The 16390-nt window shown below is 36.0% G+C and overlaps 1 protein-coding gene across 1 annotated transcript in view; it reads right to left on the bottom strand.

Moving 5' to 3' along the window:
* Window positions 1–15757, bottom strand: part of LOC115216394 — a 57155-nt gene extending 41398 nt beyond the window's left edge. The window contains exons 1-2 of the mRNA XM_036506854.1: window positions 15709–15757; window positions 1038–1080 (exon numbers count right to left, since the gene is read on the bottom strand). Of these exons, the coding sequence (XP_036362747.1) occupies window positions 1038–1079 (42 nt within the window). The 5' untranslated portion in view covers window position 1080; window positions 15709–15757. The remainder of the gene's footprint in view (window positions 1–1037; window positions 1081–15708) is intronic.
* Window positions 15758–16390: the final 633 nt, after the last annotated feature.

The raw sequence follows: 16390 nt of genomic DNA, 5'->3' as shown, positions 1-16390 counted from the left end.
TCTATGACAAATATCGCAGACTACAGTACGCTGCCTCCCGAAGTTCACCATTAGCTCTCACTGCACACGCTGCCATCTGTTGGCGCGCCACAGAACTCGTCCGGGAACATTTTGATTACATTCTCTCTCTCTCTCTCTCTCTCTCTCTCTCTCTCTCACGCTCTGTATGTATGTATGTATGTATGTATGTATGTATGTATGTATGTATGTATGTATGTATATATATATATATATATATATATATATATTATATACACACACACACAGAGGCGGATGCTGAAATGTTCCTGGCATTGGGTTAAAGGAAATACAAGAGAACAAGTTAATTATGTTTTTATTCAACATATCCCCCTCTCAGATTCACACACTTATTGCAGCGGCACTTCACCCTTTCTAAGTCCTGCAAAAGAATTCGGAATGTTGTGTCTCCAACCAAGGTCTTTACGATACCTTTAAAGCCCAGGAACTTTCCAGCTACCCTTCGTGTATATATATATATATATATATATATATATATATATATATGGTGTGTGTGTGTGTGTGTGTTTATGTATATATATATATATGTGTATGTGTGTATGTATATATATATATATGTGTGTATGTATATATATATATATATATATATATGTATATATGTATGTATGTATGTGGTGTGTGTGTGTATGTATGTATGTATGTATGTATGTATGTATGTATGTATGTGTGTGTGTATGTATGTATGTATGTATGTATGAAGTGTGTGTTTATATATATATGTAGTGTTTGTGTGTATATACATATATGTATATAGTGTATATATATATATATATATATGTATATACGTAGATAGATAGATAGATAGATACATAGATACATACATACATACATACATACATACATACATACATACATACATACCTACATACATACATACATACATACATACGAAAGGCAATATGGGATTAAAGCAAAATCATAATTCTGTTTTAGTATCCTGAATCTATAGTGAGTTAAGAAACTGTGTGAGTATGGAAACAAATGTTGGCTTATTATACCTTCGGTGATGCAGCTGGCGATTTGTCACGAATGGGTTTCATCCTAGGAGGGGAATAACGAAGAAAACGGCGCTGATGAATTGACAATGCAATTTTAACGGTTAAAAGTAACTATAATATTTACTCAACTAAGATACAGTTTTCCAATAAATGTATAAACTGATGAGAAAAGAAACTTGTGTTAGGAGAAAGAAATCGGGCCAGTAATTGTCTTTAAAAAGCCTGGAGGCCTCGACTATGCGGACAAAAGGTGAAGAACCTTTCTATGATAGAAAGCTGCATTGAAATTTAACTTCTTGTCTGACAAGGCCATACACTCTCTTTCTCTCTCTCTGTCTATCTCTCCCTTTTTCTCTCCCACACACACACGCACGCACGCACGCACACACATGTACACACGCACAAACACATTCACGCACACACACAATGCTAATTGTATTATTTTATGAAATATAATTATTGGCAATAATTCTTACAAAATCTAAAACAGGTGGAGTTTCGGAATAAGCAATGCACCGTAACGTTTGTTTACCGAAAGTTTCTACAGATTTCTATGTAATAAACACGATTGTAATTACTCTACAGACGCAATTACAATTGCAGGTAAAGAAATATAAGTAACCGTTTCTAAAATTAGCAATTTGCTGTAAAGTTTAGCTGTAAATAAAATTAAATCAACAAAAATATATTCAAATATAATGACTTATGCTTCAAACTTTGTATTTCGTTTCAAAAACAGTCTTCCCGATTCTGTTGTAGACTGAGTGTAACATGTAGGCAATTATTGCCATTCATTTTCCTTTGATGAAGAAGGCAAAAGGGCCATGTAAAGAAGTGAGCGACTCGTAAACGAGGATCATAAATGCAATTCGTCCGTAGGCTTTTCACTCAAAACTCAGTATATTCTAGTCCAGGCCAGTCCAAGCAGCAGGTGTATAACGCAGAGCAGTAGCGGGGCTAGTGGGACCAACACTATTATGGGGTGGAACTTTTGCGCCTACTGTATAAGTTTGTGTAGGCTTGGGGAGGAAAACTCAAGGGCTGCTTCAGATGGCACTCTAGCTACGCCACGGTCGCAGTTGTAACATATCGCTACAAGTAGCGACAACAGCTTAAAACTGATGAGCGTCTTCTTGGCTTTCTGTACTAAGTTAATTGCTGCACACAAGGAAAAGATAACCAGATATACTACCGTTTTGTTTATGAAGATATATGTCACGATTCCATTTAATGCTAAGGAAGCCGAAGATAATCACCGGCCAACTAGAACAAGTATGTATGAAAAAAAGAGCAATAAATGACCATCAATGATTTCTAGCATCAGTACAAGACCTCGAATTTTCAGAGATGTAGCATTGTCGATTTGACCAACGACAAATATCTACTGGCGCGTTTAATCGATATCTATGAGTTTGATAGAATATTTTTTCGTTACAAAGCTGGTCAGAAACTATAAGTAGTTTGACAAGCCTTGGGGTGAAGTAAAACATTTTATCGTACACCTGGCTAACGATTAAACGTACAGACACTTAGATTACTTTCGTTGAGTTCTTTATTCTAAACAGTCTGATCCATTTTCCTATGAACTTGTCTTCCTCAAGAATAATATCTGACGTTACTTCATTTTATTAAGTCCCGGATATTCGAAAAACAAAGTTGACTTCTGCTGGATTCGAAACCCAGAACATGGAAAACAATAAATTAATGTTACAATATATTTCGATCGTCAATCTAACGATTCTACGAATCTATCGTCCTAAATTTTGAAAGATAGTCTATTCTTGATAAAATATTTTTCTTGCATAGGTAATGAATTAGAGGAATCGTTAGAACATCGGACAAAATGTCTCATAGCTGTTTGTGAATGTGTGTGAATGTGAGTGTGCGTGTGCATGTACATAAACACACACACACATACATGCACACACACACACACACACACGAAGAAAAAGGAGAGGAAAAAGATGCAGACAGACAGATTTTTACGCTCTGAGTTCAATTCCTGCTATTCATCCTTCCAGGGTTAATAAACAATTGTAACAATGAAGCGCTGACGTGCAAAATTCTGTCTCCAAGCTGTCATGTCTTACATTCTCCACCGACTGAAGTGGATGTCTGTGTCTGATCAAGAATATATGAGGCACTTAAAGAAAACTTTAGTGAAAGGTATGATGCCTAATGATACTAAAGCACATATTCAACTATGAGTTATCCCCAGCTTACACTGGAACAAGACCCCTCATTTTCAATAAGTATAAGGTAGCGGGGATGGGGTAGGATGGGGAGCGGCTAAGGCCGATTGGATCAACATCCCATATCTGATTGGAGTGGACGAAAGGCAAAGTCGGTGTAATTTGAAAGTTAGAAAGTATAGGACGTAGCTGAGATTTTGTCCATCTACCGATTGTTTAATTCACCAATCTTGATGATAAATTCACACACACACACACTCACACACACACATACACACACACACACAAGCACACACATACACACACACACACATACACACACACAAGCACACACACACACACACACACACACACACACACACACAGAGGCACACATCTTACAGTATAATTTTCTGCTCCCCGACAACCTGCTATACATGTAGGACATCCTTTCTCCTGTTCAGAAACTGCAATCCTGGTCTTACTGGTAAAATGAGAAAGCACTCATCTGCTTTATAAAAATTTCAAATTTAATTTCATCATAGAAACTAACTTTAAAAGAATAAACTTTCTTAACATCATTTTTCTATCTAATTCTTAGTACTATCCTTTTCGTAAGCCTAACGAGACACTAAACTGCATACACAGGTAATCAAACCACCTCAGGAACAACTTAAACTCATTAAGAATGTACCCTATAAACTTTCAAAACTCTCTGCTAATGAGCAGATATTCAAAGACCACTCCTGCTACAATAACAAGCTAACAGGAAAAATATCATGTATATCGAATCAGGCATCGTATAAATGTAACAACGAAAACAAAAATATTTGCTGGAACAATCCACACAAGATTTTGAGTGACTTACACTCAAGGCTAAATTATTCGTTTCAATACTTAATAAACACTTTTCATTCAATCATAGATATAAAATATTCATAAGGATACGATAAATATTTCATACTCCACGACTCCAAATCTAAACAAGCTCCTACACTCTTACCAGAAATAAGTACTGAAATTTCACGGAACTGTAATTTCATCAATTCTCTTATATACACATTTAACTTGTTTGATCAAAAACCTTGTTTATTCACGTAATATCACAACTCTACTAAACCGTATATCGGTTTTGCATTAACTTCATTTAAACTATATACAACCGCCTCATTTTTTTCCTTAGAGCACATTTCGTACCTTATAACTATAAATGTACAATATAGTCTAAACGAATATCGTCACTACAACCAAGCCTTGAACAAGGACCAGAAAGCCATTTGGTCTTTGTTATCTGTGCACGGAAGATCGTACTTCTTGCAGAGTTCCCAGTACACCTTAAGAGCGACCATGTCATGTTGACGTCTGCACTCTTTTTGTGCTAACTGTGAGCAGCCACTGATAACGCGTCCTGTTGTTTCAGTCTCCTGCTTAACATTTTCTGTACAGTGGGGACTCTGCTGTGTGATCCATACAGTACATGAAAGAATCTGTTCTCGAAGCCTGCTCTTGGTTAGCAAAGATCATTTCTTTGGTCTCTCTCTTCATATACCCATTCCGCAACCATCCCCATGATTTGCGTCCAGCCAGCTTCAGTGATTCTTGTGAAAACACTCCAAACAACAACGTTTCTTTTCCATATTGCCATGTTCCCCTCAAGCACTCTTTTCTAAATATCAACCAAAGATTCTGTCTCTGCTATTACCTCCTCATTCAGCGCTGTCTTCAGCACCCACTCGTGACATTATTATTATGAATTATTTTTTTTTTCAGGCGGCGACCAGGTTAGAATTGTTAGCGTGTCGCGCGAAATGCTTAGCAGTATTTCGCCCGTATTCAAGTTCTGAGTTCAATTTCCGACGAGTTCGACTTGGATTTCTATACTTTCGGGGTCGATAAATTAAGTGCCAATGAAACATTGGGGTCGATGTAATCGACTAGTCCCCTCCCACCAAATTTCAGGCCTTGAGCCTATAGTAGAAAAATTATTATAATTATTATTATTATTATATTATTATTATTATTATTATTATTATTATTATTATTATTCAGTAGTTTTATTTTTTATAGCGTGCTTTCACTTCACTACCGAGCGCAGCTCTGTGTGCCTTGGGTATGTGCTGTGATTTGTTGTGATGCTCTGATGGTTATTGTATGGAAAGTGTTCTGCGTAGGATGTGTGCAGTACCTAGTAGTGCAATTTTCTGTATGTTATATGTGTTTGTAAGTCCTGGTGTTTTTGTTATGTATTTGTCTGAATATTTTTTTATCATGCCTAATGTACCTACTATGATAGGAATTGTTTCTGTTTTTAGATTCCACATTCGAGTTACCTCTATTTCCAGGTCTTTGTATTTTGAAAGTTTCTCTATTTCTTTTAGAGACACGTTGTCATCTGCCGGTATTATTATTATTATTATTATTATTATTATTATTATTATTATTATTATTATTGTTATTATTATTATTATTAATATTAAGGCAGCGAGCTGGCAGAATCGTTAGTACGTCGGGCAAAATGCTTAACGGCATTTCGTCGGTGCTTACGTTCTGAGTTCAAATTCTGCTGAGGACTAGTCCCCTCCCCCAAAATTTCAGGCCTTGTACCTATTGTAGAAAAGATTATTATCATTATTAACCCCACACCCATTCCTCATATCCCTTTACATTTCCCCCCGTATTATTGTGTTATCCTCATTGTGCTGCATTATCATTAGCACATTAAGTTCATTATGAAAATTATTATTATCCACTTCCCTTCGTAATATTCTTTTTATCGCCCACTTTCGCCTCTGCCAACCATTAAGTAACTAGTTCCGGTAACTCATTAATAGCCCTTCGCCTTTATTGATTTTTTTCCCTATAATTTCATTGCTCCACTTATTTATTCAGCAGTTTTGCTAATTTATTATACCATCAAATCACTAATTCACTAAATTATAAATGACGTACAACCCCTCACACTGTTTACCAAATAATAACAATGATAATAATAATAATAATAATAATAATAATAATAATAATAATAATAATAATAATAATAATAATAATAATAAAGATCTGCTCTACTCTGTGTCATTCTGACCTACTGCCAGTGCTCTGCTCAATGTGAATGTCGACCCTCACCACTCGGATGACCTTCAGAACTATACCCCTATACCCTAGCACACTTGACCGTCAGACAAACAAATATCGCCACCATTAAATTTATGTTTTAGACTCATAATTTTATTTTTAGGAGTAGTCTATTGATTATTGATTATTTTCTAATTTTCAAATTTTCTCATACTAATTCTGCACACTGTTTAATTTCTATGGAATTCCGGTTCAATACCCTCCATTATTCTCGACCACCATACGCAGGCTGTCGTCATCTGCTCACCCCTTTTCATTTTTCACTCGTATCCTCCTTCTAATAATTCTCTACCCTCATCCATTATCACTCCCCTCCCCATGCCACCCATTATCCCCTACCTCTCGTTATATTTGCATAGAATATTTATTTACATTTTTTTTCTCTTCAATTCTTAACTTTCGAGTATTGTCATTATTAGATTTCAAATCCAGCCGATATCAACTTTACCTTTCATCCTTTCTGGGTCGATAAAATAAAGTGGCAAAATCACTAGATCATCGGAAAGGATACCTTGTGGTAATTGCTCCGTTTCTTTACATGCTGAGTTCAAACCCCACCCAGATCAACTTTGATAAGAATTTTTTGCGTAATAAGATAAAAAACCAAGGCTGTATAGATATTAGAGCATTTATAGATAGAAGGTCTCACAGCTGTTTTTAGGATATCTATTAATAATATCCCTTCATCTGAGAAGGGATATTATTAATATATATTTATATTCAATATATGAAGGGATATTATTAATAAATATCCTAGAAACAGCTGTAAGGCCTTTCTATAAATGCTCTAATATCTATGCAGCCATGGTTTTTTTCTCTTATTACGCAAAAATTTTTTATATACACACGCTGACATCATAGAACCAACGTTGAACCCTTTATTCGCAATATTACCGAATCTGGAACTTAACTATGGTCTGTTTATAGCACTTATTCAGCACTACCTGACACCTTTGGGTCTCAATGACACCATTATCTCTCATATATATATATATATATATATATATATATATAATGTATGTATGTATGTATGTATGTATGTATGTATGTATGTATGTATGTATGTGTGTGTGTGTGTGTATGTGTATAAGTATGTATGTTTGCATGTATGCACACAAAGCGAAAAGAGAGAGGAATATACGCACAGAGATAGACAAAGTGATATACATATATATATAGAGAGAGAACGGGAGGAAGGTAATAGACAGATAGACAGACAGTCATTTTCCTCGTCCAACTTATCAATTTGTTTTTCTTGTTTATCTAAGAATTGTGTGAAAGAGAAACCAAACTAAAATTCCTATAGATTTTTCTGCTGTCATTTCAAGATTTTCCTGTGTCTCTAGTTTCTATCGTAATCAATTTATTTACCAGAATTCTTATGTTTTCTTTATATTTTTATATTATTTTTGCACAGGTTATTGCATTTTACATTTTTATGCATTGTCTTCTATTGTCATATACACATAGCGATGCTTCCTACGTGGCATTTAAATCACACGTATGTTATTGATATTATATCAAAACTTGAAGGAGGTAGGATATCAGAACCGGTGAAGCGGCAGATTGAATGGTTTACGATATCTCTTCCGAATCATTACCTTCTAAGTTCAAATCCTGCCGCGGGCAGCTTTGCCTTTCATCCATTCGGAATCGATAAAATAAAATACGGTCAAGTGGTGGAGACACTGGTATCGTCTAATCCATTCACAAAATTAGCCGGCCATATGGTTCAATCAGAAACCATTATATCAAAACTTAAGGCGGTCGATTATCAGAACAGCAAAGAGGCGAACTGAAAGCTTTGCGGTTTATATTTATACTTTTGTTTTCTGGAGTTAAATCTCTCCAAGTTCAATTATCCCTTTCATCTGTCTGAAGTCGGTAAAAATAAAGTATCAGTTAAAAACTGGGGTCGATGACATTGCTTAAGTATCGCCCTCAAATAGCTCTGATGCTTAACTGCATCCTCTGTCACCTCTGATCAAACAGACCTATGATCAAAACTAGTCCAACCACAACGAACCCCTCTTTTGTTAACACACAATATGCCTAAGAGTATATTAACCAATGTGTCCTTAATTTTTCAATGACAATTAGAGTGTAACTTGACAGGTGTTTATCTGCTACTTCTAACTGACCCAATGACTACATTGAGGTTCTCCGCATGGACTCGCGCTGACAGTAATAATGTAGCAACATAGATAGAATGGGTTTTGAGTTTTAGTGTGTAGAGTAGTGACTCTCAGAGGAAGGAATGGCAAAATCGTCACCGGCTGGATTCGAACCCCAAATATGTAATTAAATACAATAAGCCATTTTGTCTACCTCTCAACCAATTCTGATAATCCACCACCCGCTAGTCTTCATATAATATCAATAGTATACATGTGTTTTAAATGCCATGCAGGAGGTATTGTTCAGTATATATGACAACTGAAGACAATACATAAAAGAAAACGTAATAATCAGTGCGAAAATAACAAAAAAAAAAAAAAAAAAAAAAAAACTAGAGAAAATAATTCAGAGAGAAACTAGAAAAATCTTGAAATGACAGCAGAAAAAAATCTATAAGAATTCTGGTTTGGATTGAGTTTCACTCGATTGTTAGAAAAATCCTGGGAGATAAATTGTGAAGTAAAGCGTGAGATCTGTCTGTCTGCATCTTTTTCCTCTCCTTTAGCTTTTTGTGTGTGTGTGTGTGTGTATGCATGTATGTATGTGTGTGTGTGTGTGTATGTACCTGCACACGCACACTCACATTCACACATACACATAGATATATTTATATACAAACGTACATCTATCGTGGAGCCACGACAAGGTCCTTTCAGAGTTAAGTTGTGGAGAGTTGGGGGCCAATCAGAAGCATGTATCACTAACCTCAGGTATCAAGTTTTAACGGAAAGTTGATAAGACTCTTAAGTCAAAAGCAGTTGTGGGGGACCCGATTTCAATTTTACATCAAACCTCAGACTAAATGATTTAAGTTTATTTGCAGTTTATATTTATATTTTTGTTTTCTGGAGTTAAATCTCTCCGAGTCCAAATATCCCTTTCATCTGTCTGAGGTCAGTAAAAATCACCCTCAAATTTCAGACGTTGCTCCAGTCAGAGGCTCGTGACACTCCGTCGGTTACGACGACGAGGGTTCCAGTTGATCTGATCAACGGGACAGCCTGCTCGTGAAATTAACGTGCAAGTGCCTGAGCACTCCTTAGACACGTGTACACTTAACTCATCTTCCCGGAAAAGATGGCAGTGTCGTCGCTCAGACTAGACTAGGCAACAAGATCGGTGCGCTATTTCTTGCGGCAGGTCAGTTTGGAACCCAAGTAACAGAAGAAAAACCTCTTGGGGGAGGCAGCTATACTTGCTGAGGCCAGCTCATGACTATAGTAGTTGATAAGGGACTTTAGATACTATCTTTCTGCAAATGAGCTAGTTCAGTCCTCGCTGCTCTGCTCAGACTAAGCATAGTAGCGGCTAAAGGGCGTAACACTCGTGATTGCAGGATATCTGCTGATGATATAAAAAAAAGGTTTCCATCTATGGAATTCCTTTCGTCACCATCAAGACAAAGAGCTTGCGACATTTTAAAATATTTCCTGCACTTTTAGCTACAGGTAAAGCATCTACGACGCTTTGTCGCAGAGATGGCGCTCGTTCAATGTAGAAAGTTCATAGAAGGCTTATATTAGGATTTGACGTACATGCTAGATATACGTTCAATATTATATATATATATATATATATATATATATATATATAGGTTATGAGAGGTAATGGTGCCAGTGAGACCCAAAGGTGTCAGGTAATGCTGAATAAGTGCTATGGATAGACCATAGATGAATTCCAGGTTCGGTGATTATGCGAATAAGGGGTTCAACGTAGGTCATATATCAGCGTGTGCATATAAAAAAATTACGTAAGGAGATAAAAAAACCAAGGCTGTGTAGATTTTAGAACATTTATAGATAGAAGGTCCTACAGCTGTTTCTAGGATATTTATTATATCTCTTCATCGGAGACGGTTTGAGAAGATGGTTAAGCAATATTTAATTTAGATAAGATACTAAGTATAGGGTGAGGTGGAGGAATGAAAATAGATGTGAGATAGGCATATCCCTGCATATCTCACATCTATTTTCATTCCTCTACTTTATTCTCTATTTCGTATCTTATCTAAATTAACTATTGCTTAACCATCTTCTCACACCGTCTCCGATGAAGAGATATAATAAATATCCTAGAAACAGCTGTAGGACATACTATTTATAAATGTTCTAAAATCTACGCAGCCTTGGTTTTTTTTACCTTATTACGGAAAAAATGCCGTTATATATATATATTATATATATATATATATATATATATATATATAATATATATATATATACATATATATGCAAAAGAATAAAACAAAGATATGTATATAGGCACAAGCATGACTGTGTGGTAAGAAGCTTGCTTCCCAACTACATGGTACCGGGTTCAGTCCTATTGCATGGCACCATGAGCAAACGTCTTCTCCTGTAACCTCGGACCGACTAAAGCCTTGTGAGTGTATGTGGAAGAGGGAAAGAAGTTCGACGTATAAATATATATACATACACATACATGTGTGTGTGTGTGTGTGTGTGTTTGTAACTGTGTTCGTCTTCCACCACCGCTTGATAACCGTTGTTGGTGTGTTTAGGTCTCCGTAGCTTAGCTGTTCGGTAAATAAGACTAACAGAAGTACCAGGTTTCATTAAACGGTACTGGGAAGGATTGCTTCGAATAAAAGTTCTTCCAGGCGGTGCCCCAGCATGGCCGCAGTCTAATGACTGAAATGAGTAAAAAAGTTAAAAGGAATATAAAATATTGCTATAAACGCAGGCTCACTTCTGTATAACTGTCTATCTATCTATCTATCTATCTATCTATCTGTCTGTCTGTCTGTCTGTCTGTCTGTCTGTCTGTCTGTATGTTCTGTCTGTCTGTCTGTTCTGTCTGCCATCTGTCTGTCTATAAACAACATTATTTGTACGTGTGTACATATGTGTCTTTATATAAATGTATATGTATGCACGTGTGAGTATATATATATATATATATATATATATATATATATATACGTATGCGCGTGAATGTATGTATGCGTGCGTGCGTGTGTGGTGTATAGGATGTTGCCACTGAATGCACAAGATCTGGTTTTATACATAAATCATTATTAATCCTCAAAGAACTATGTAGTATTACCAGTCATAACAAAACGACATCCAGCTTATAGATATTTTCTGCATCAAATAATACTTGCGGTTGTCTCAGGACAACAAGACAAAAAACAACAACGAAATAAACAAAAAAGGATAAAAACCCCTGCAACCTCCCTTATAGCTTTATATCATAACTCTCATATATTTACTATATACTATTTATTCAGAAACAATCACAGAGGAAATATACGCATGTCGGGTAATATGTCTGATATTATATACATGCACTAGAGTGTTATCCGTCATGTGACTTTGAAAGTATAATTTTGTCACTACAGATAATATCAAGAAATATAGCGTACGTACAAAAAATTACGCAGACATACACACATGTGGCTGTGTGGTAAGAAGCTTGCTTCCTAACCACATGGTTACGGGTTCAGTCCTACTGCGTTGCACCTTGGGCAAGTATCTTCTACTATAACCTCGGGCCGACCAAAGCCTTGTGAGTGGATTTGGTAGACAGAAACCGAAAGAAGCCCATCATATATATATATATATATATATATATATATATATATATATATATTGTGTGTGTGTGTGTGTGTGTGTGTATTTATATGTATATATATTATATATATATTATAATATATATATATATATATATATATATATATATATATATATATATATATAAATGTATATGTCACCATGATAGATCGGTAGCCACTACACACATTTTTTGTCTCCTTGTTTCTTTCTGTGTTCCTTTCTGTGGAAGAGCGTAGGCTCGAAACGTGAAGACTTTTCAATTCCCGAGCGTTATACTAATACATCTGTTTGTTGTCTACACCACCTCTCTTCTGAATTCTCCCTATATAAATATATATATATATATTTTTTTGTGTGCCTGTGTTTGTCCTCCGCCACCATCGCTTGACAACCGATGCTGGTGTGTTTATGTCCCCGTATATAAGTGGTTCGGCAAAAGAGACCGATAGAATAAGTACTAGGCTTACAAAGAATAAGTTCTGGGGTCGATTTCTTCGACTAAAAGTATTTAATGCAGTGCTCCAGCATGGCTACAGTCAAATGACCGAAACATAAACGAATAAATGAATACACATACATTTGCACAAACATATTTAGTCATAGATCAAATGGCCAGATACGTTCCTTCGTTTGCTAAGTATAGGTTCTCCCATGTTACTAATTACTATAGTCTATATAATAAAATAACGAATCGAGACAACTATTATAAATAAATCGTAAAAAAGGCTTCCCCGATTGATTGGTGCAAATCACTCACAAATCTACGCCAGCCTCCTACCACCACCACCACCACCACCAACTCTAAAGACGTGATATCTCCTACCTATGTCCTTCTCTCATGGGACTACAATGGTTTCCTACGCCTCAGAAGAAGCTGGTTTTGAATCACTTTCACTCGCTTCTCCTCTTATTTCCTATGTTAATTTCACCTCAACCGACCATTACGCCTTGTCCTTCGTTTTCCGAGTACCGAGCCTTTAAAACTCTTTCATCTTTTTCCTGCGGTCATGGACACACAATTGTTTAAGCGGAATGTTGATGACATCAATCTCGATAGGCTTGCAAAAAAAAAAAGCCAAAAAAAAAAATAGAAAAGACTTTTGATTTCTCTGCACAGAGAGAACAGCTGTAATCTTCGAAATCAATTCCATTGTAGTGTCAATTTTTTTCGTATTTAAGAAACCATATTAACTCTTTTGACACGAAACCATCTGAGACCGCCCTTGGTTTTATGACAAAAAAACCCTCTATTCTAAAGTAATCTAAATTGAAACCACACGTCAAAATTTTGTGTTAAATTTTGCTCCAAATATCAGCTTAATAATATCAAAATTATTTTTCTAAATTTCATTAAAAACATATTTTTACAGGAAGAAAAGATAAAAAAAAAAACATTTAAAGTATAAAAAAATCAAATTACCGAGGAAAAGAAAACCCATAATTACTTTAACAAGTAAAGGAAGAAAAAGGGGAAAAAAGAGGGTTAAATTAAGCAGCAGAAGGTGGGGGTGAAGAGTAATAGGTTGTGCACTCCAGAACAAATGGCGTGTTTAGCCGCCCCTCACGGACATAATTCCAAAGGTATTGCCGCAGAGAATGGCCAGTGGCATTCGCCGCAGCAGCCACCCCCACAGCGCGGGGCTAATTTTCCCTCATTATTTTCCAAATTATTGAAACAAAAGCAGTGTATTTCAATGGAATTATGGAAACAAAAGTAAATCTCGTTTCATACAGCGACCCACCACAAAATATTGCCATATAATTGTTGATTTGGTAGTCTGAATACGTACGTGCTCTGACGGCTTGTGCTACCAGGGTAGATGATTGGGGTAGGTGATTGGCTCCGTTGGTTACAGTACTGTGGCAATGTTGCCGATGCTGTTTGTTTGTTTGTTTGTTGAGCGAAGCGGTCTTCGTCCGTAGTGGGAGAAGTCCGAAACGTGGTCCTTTGCTATTCGTAAGACCCGCAGAAGAGAAAGCAGGTCAAACCCCGACACCGAGAGCATCGATGGAGGGATGAATGCGCATCCAGGCTCAGCGGTTGCGTAGGAAGTCGGGGACAAGAAACAGAAAGAAAGAGTGAGAGAAAGTTGGAGCGAAAGAGTACAAAAGGCATCCAAGATATGATTATCTAGTTTTATATTCAAAGATATCAAGAACATTATCCTATGTATTCCCCCACTTAACTTGATAGTATTGTAAAGTTTGAGGTAAATTTAGCTGTTATTTCTAGCCAACTATCCCACCCAACAACTCTTTACATTTACTAGTAGTAACACTTTTGGAAAGCAGTCGATCCGGAGTTAGTAAAATAAAAGTATCAGCGAAGTAACTGGAGTCGATGTAATTGTCTATATCAGGGGTCGGCGAAAAGGGATAAAAATGAAATTCTTGTGGGTAATGAGGACTCACTAGGCATAAGTGAAATTATATAAAAAAGACGTGTTCCTTGTTACGACAGAAAATTTTCTTCAGGCAACACTGCATCTGTATAAAGTAATGGACGTGTAAATAGATTCATATAAATAGATTCAATAAAATAGATTCAAGAAACCTTTTGGAATAATAAACAAAAAATCTATGATTTTCTTCCTTTAAAATCAAGGGGATAACCTCGGGGTAAATAAATATATTTTGGAGTAACTAGTTAAAAAGGTTCCCCGACCCCTGGTTTATATAAAAGCAGCAAGCCGGCAGAAGCGTTATCACGCCGGAAAACAATGCTTAGCAGTACTTCTTTTATTATCACGTTCTGTGTTGAAATGCTGCTGAGGGCGACTTTGCTTTCCATTCTTACAGGGTCGATAAAATAAGTATCACTCAATTACTAGCAGTTTATGTAATTGACCATCGATGGAAGAATGTAACACGGATGTTGCGAGTGAATGTAACCTCATGAATGCGACGCAGGACGTATCTCAGGTAACAGTGGCGAGGCGGGGCTCGTGGGGTCCGAATTGAACCCGCCTTCCCACTGCATCCGTAATGTCTTCCGATCTGTCCTATCATTCGATTTATTTATATTTTTGTGAATTTTTAATGTCATCTTTATGTCATATCTATCCGTCCATCTGACCCCAATGAGATTGTATTGTCCCTTATCTATGTTGTCCCCTTGTGGGAAATAAAAAATCAAGTTTATGTAATCGACCGCCTCTCCCTGCAAATTTCAAACCTTGTACCTGTAGTAGAAAGGATATTCATTAGTATTAGCACATTTGGGGATCAGGTATCAGAGACTGCTAAAATATAGTACCAGAGAATTAGTGGAATCGACATAATTGCAGAACTAGTAGACGCATTATCGTGCCCGAAAAGAAAAAATATTGTTTAGTAATATTTCTGCAACCTTTACGTTCTGAGTTCAAATGCAGCCGAGATCGACTTTGCCTTTCATCCTTTCTGGAGTCGATAAAATAAGTACGAGTTGAGTACTATGGTTAGTGTACTCGACTAAACTCCACCCCTACAACAAAATTTCAGGCCTTATGCCTTAGTAGAAATGATGTAGTTGCCTATACGATCCTGTGAGTAAGGATCAGGCCAGTCTACACCACGACGCAGTTTCAAATCCCAGTCAATGCTAGAGCACCTGCGTGCGTAATTACAACTAACCTTGGAAAGCAATGAACGCTCGACTCTGTTTTATGTGTAGCTATGTGCCCTGGAAATCAAATGTATTTCAATATTTATGAATATAGTTACTTTTACATACACACACACACAGAAAAACAAATACTTCAACGGTATCCCAGTAACACAAGCTATAATGTGGCATTACTATTCAAACATATTACACGTTTATTATTGCAGTAATCGCAGTAAAATAGCTATAAAACATTGATAAGCTGAACTCTGTGATCTGGTTTGAAGAAACGTCTTTACTCCTCTGTAGCCTACTGAGATACAATCAAGTATCCATCCTATAAGTAACTAGGTTGTTGATGAACGATGAAAAATCAAATCATTATATATATATATTATATATATATATATATATATTATATATATATACATGTATGTATATATATATATATATATATATATATAATATATATATATATATATATATATATATATATAATATATATATATATATATATATATATATATAATTTTTTACTAGTTTCATCTTGTCTCTTTGTTTTCTCTCCGTTTTGCGATATGGACAATTAAGGTGGTTTTAGAGTCAGATCATGGTTGCTATTTTCAGTATGGTGGTATCTCGTAGATACCCTAATTTATAATTTTAATAATTATTACCTATGAAGGTTATTTTTTCCATGCTGGCCACTTG

The sequence above is a fragment of the Octopus sinensis genome, linkage group LG10 (genome assembly GCF_006345805.1).
Source record: "Octopus sinensis linkage group LG10, ASM634580v1, whole genome shotgun sequence".
NCBI lineage: Eukaryota > Metazoa > Mollusca > Cephalopoda > Octopoda > Octopodidae > Octopus > Octopus sinensis.
Note: the sequence above shows the minus strand (reverse complement) of the source record. Positions and strands in the feature narration are given on the sequence as shown.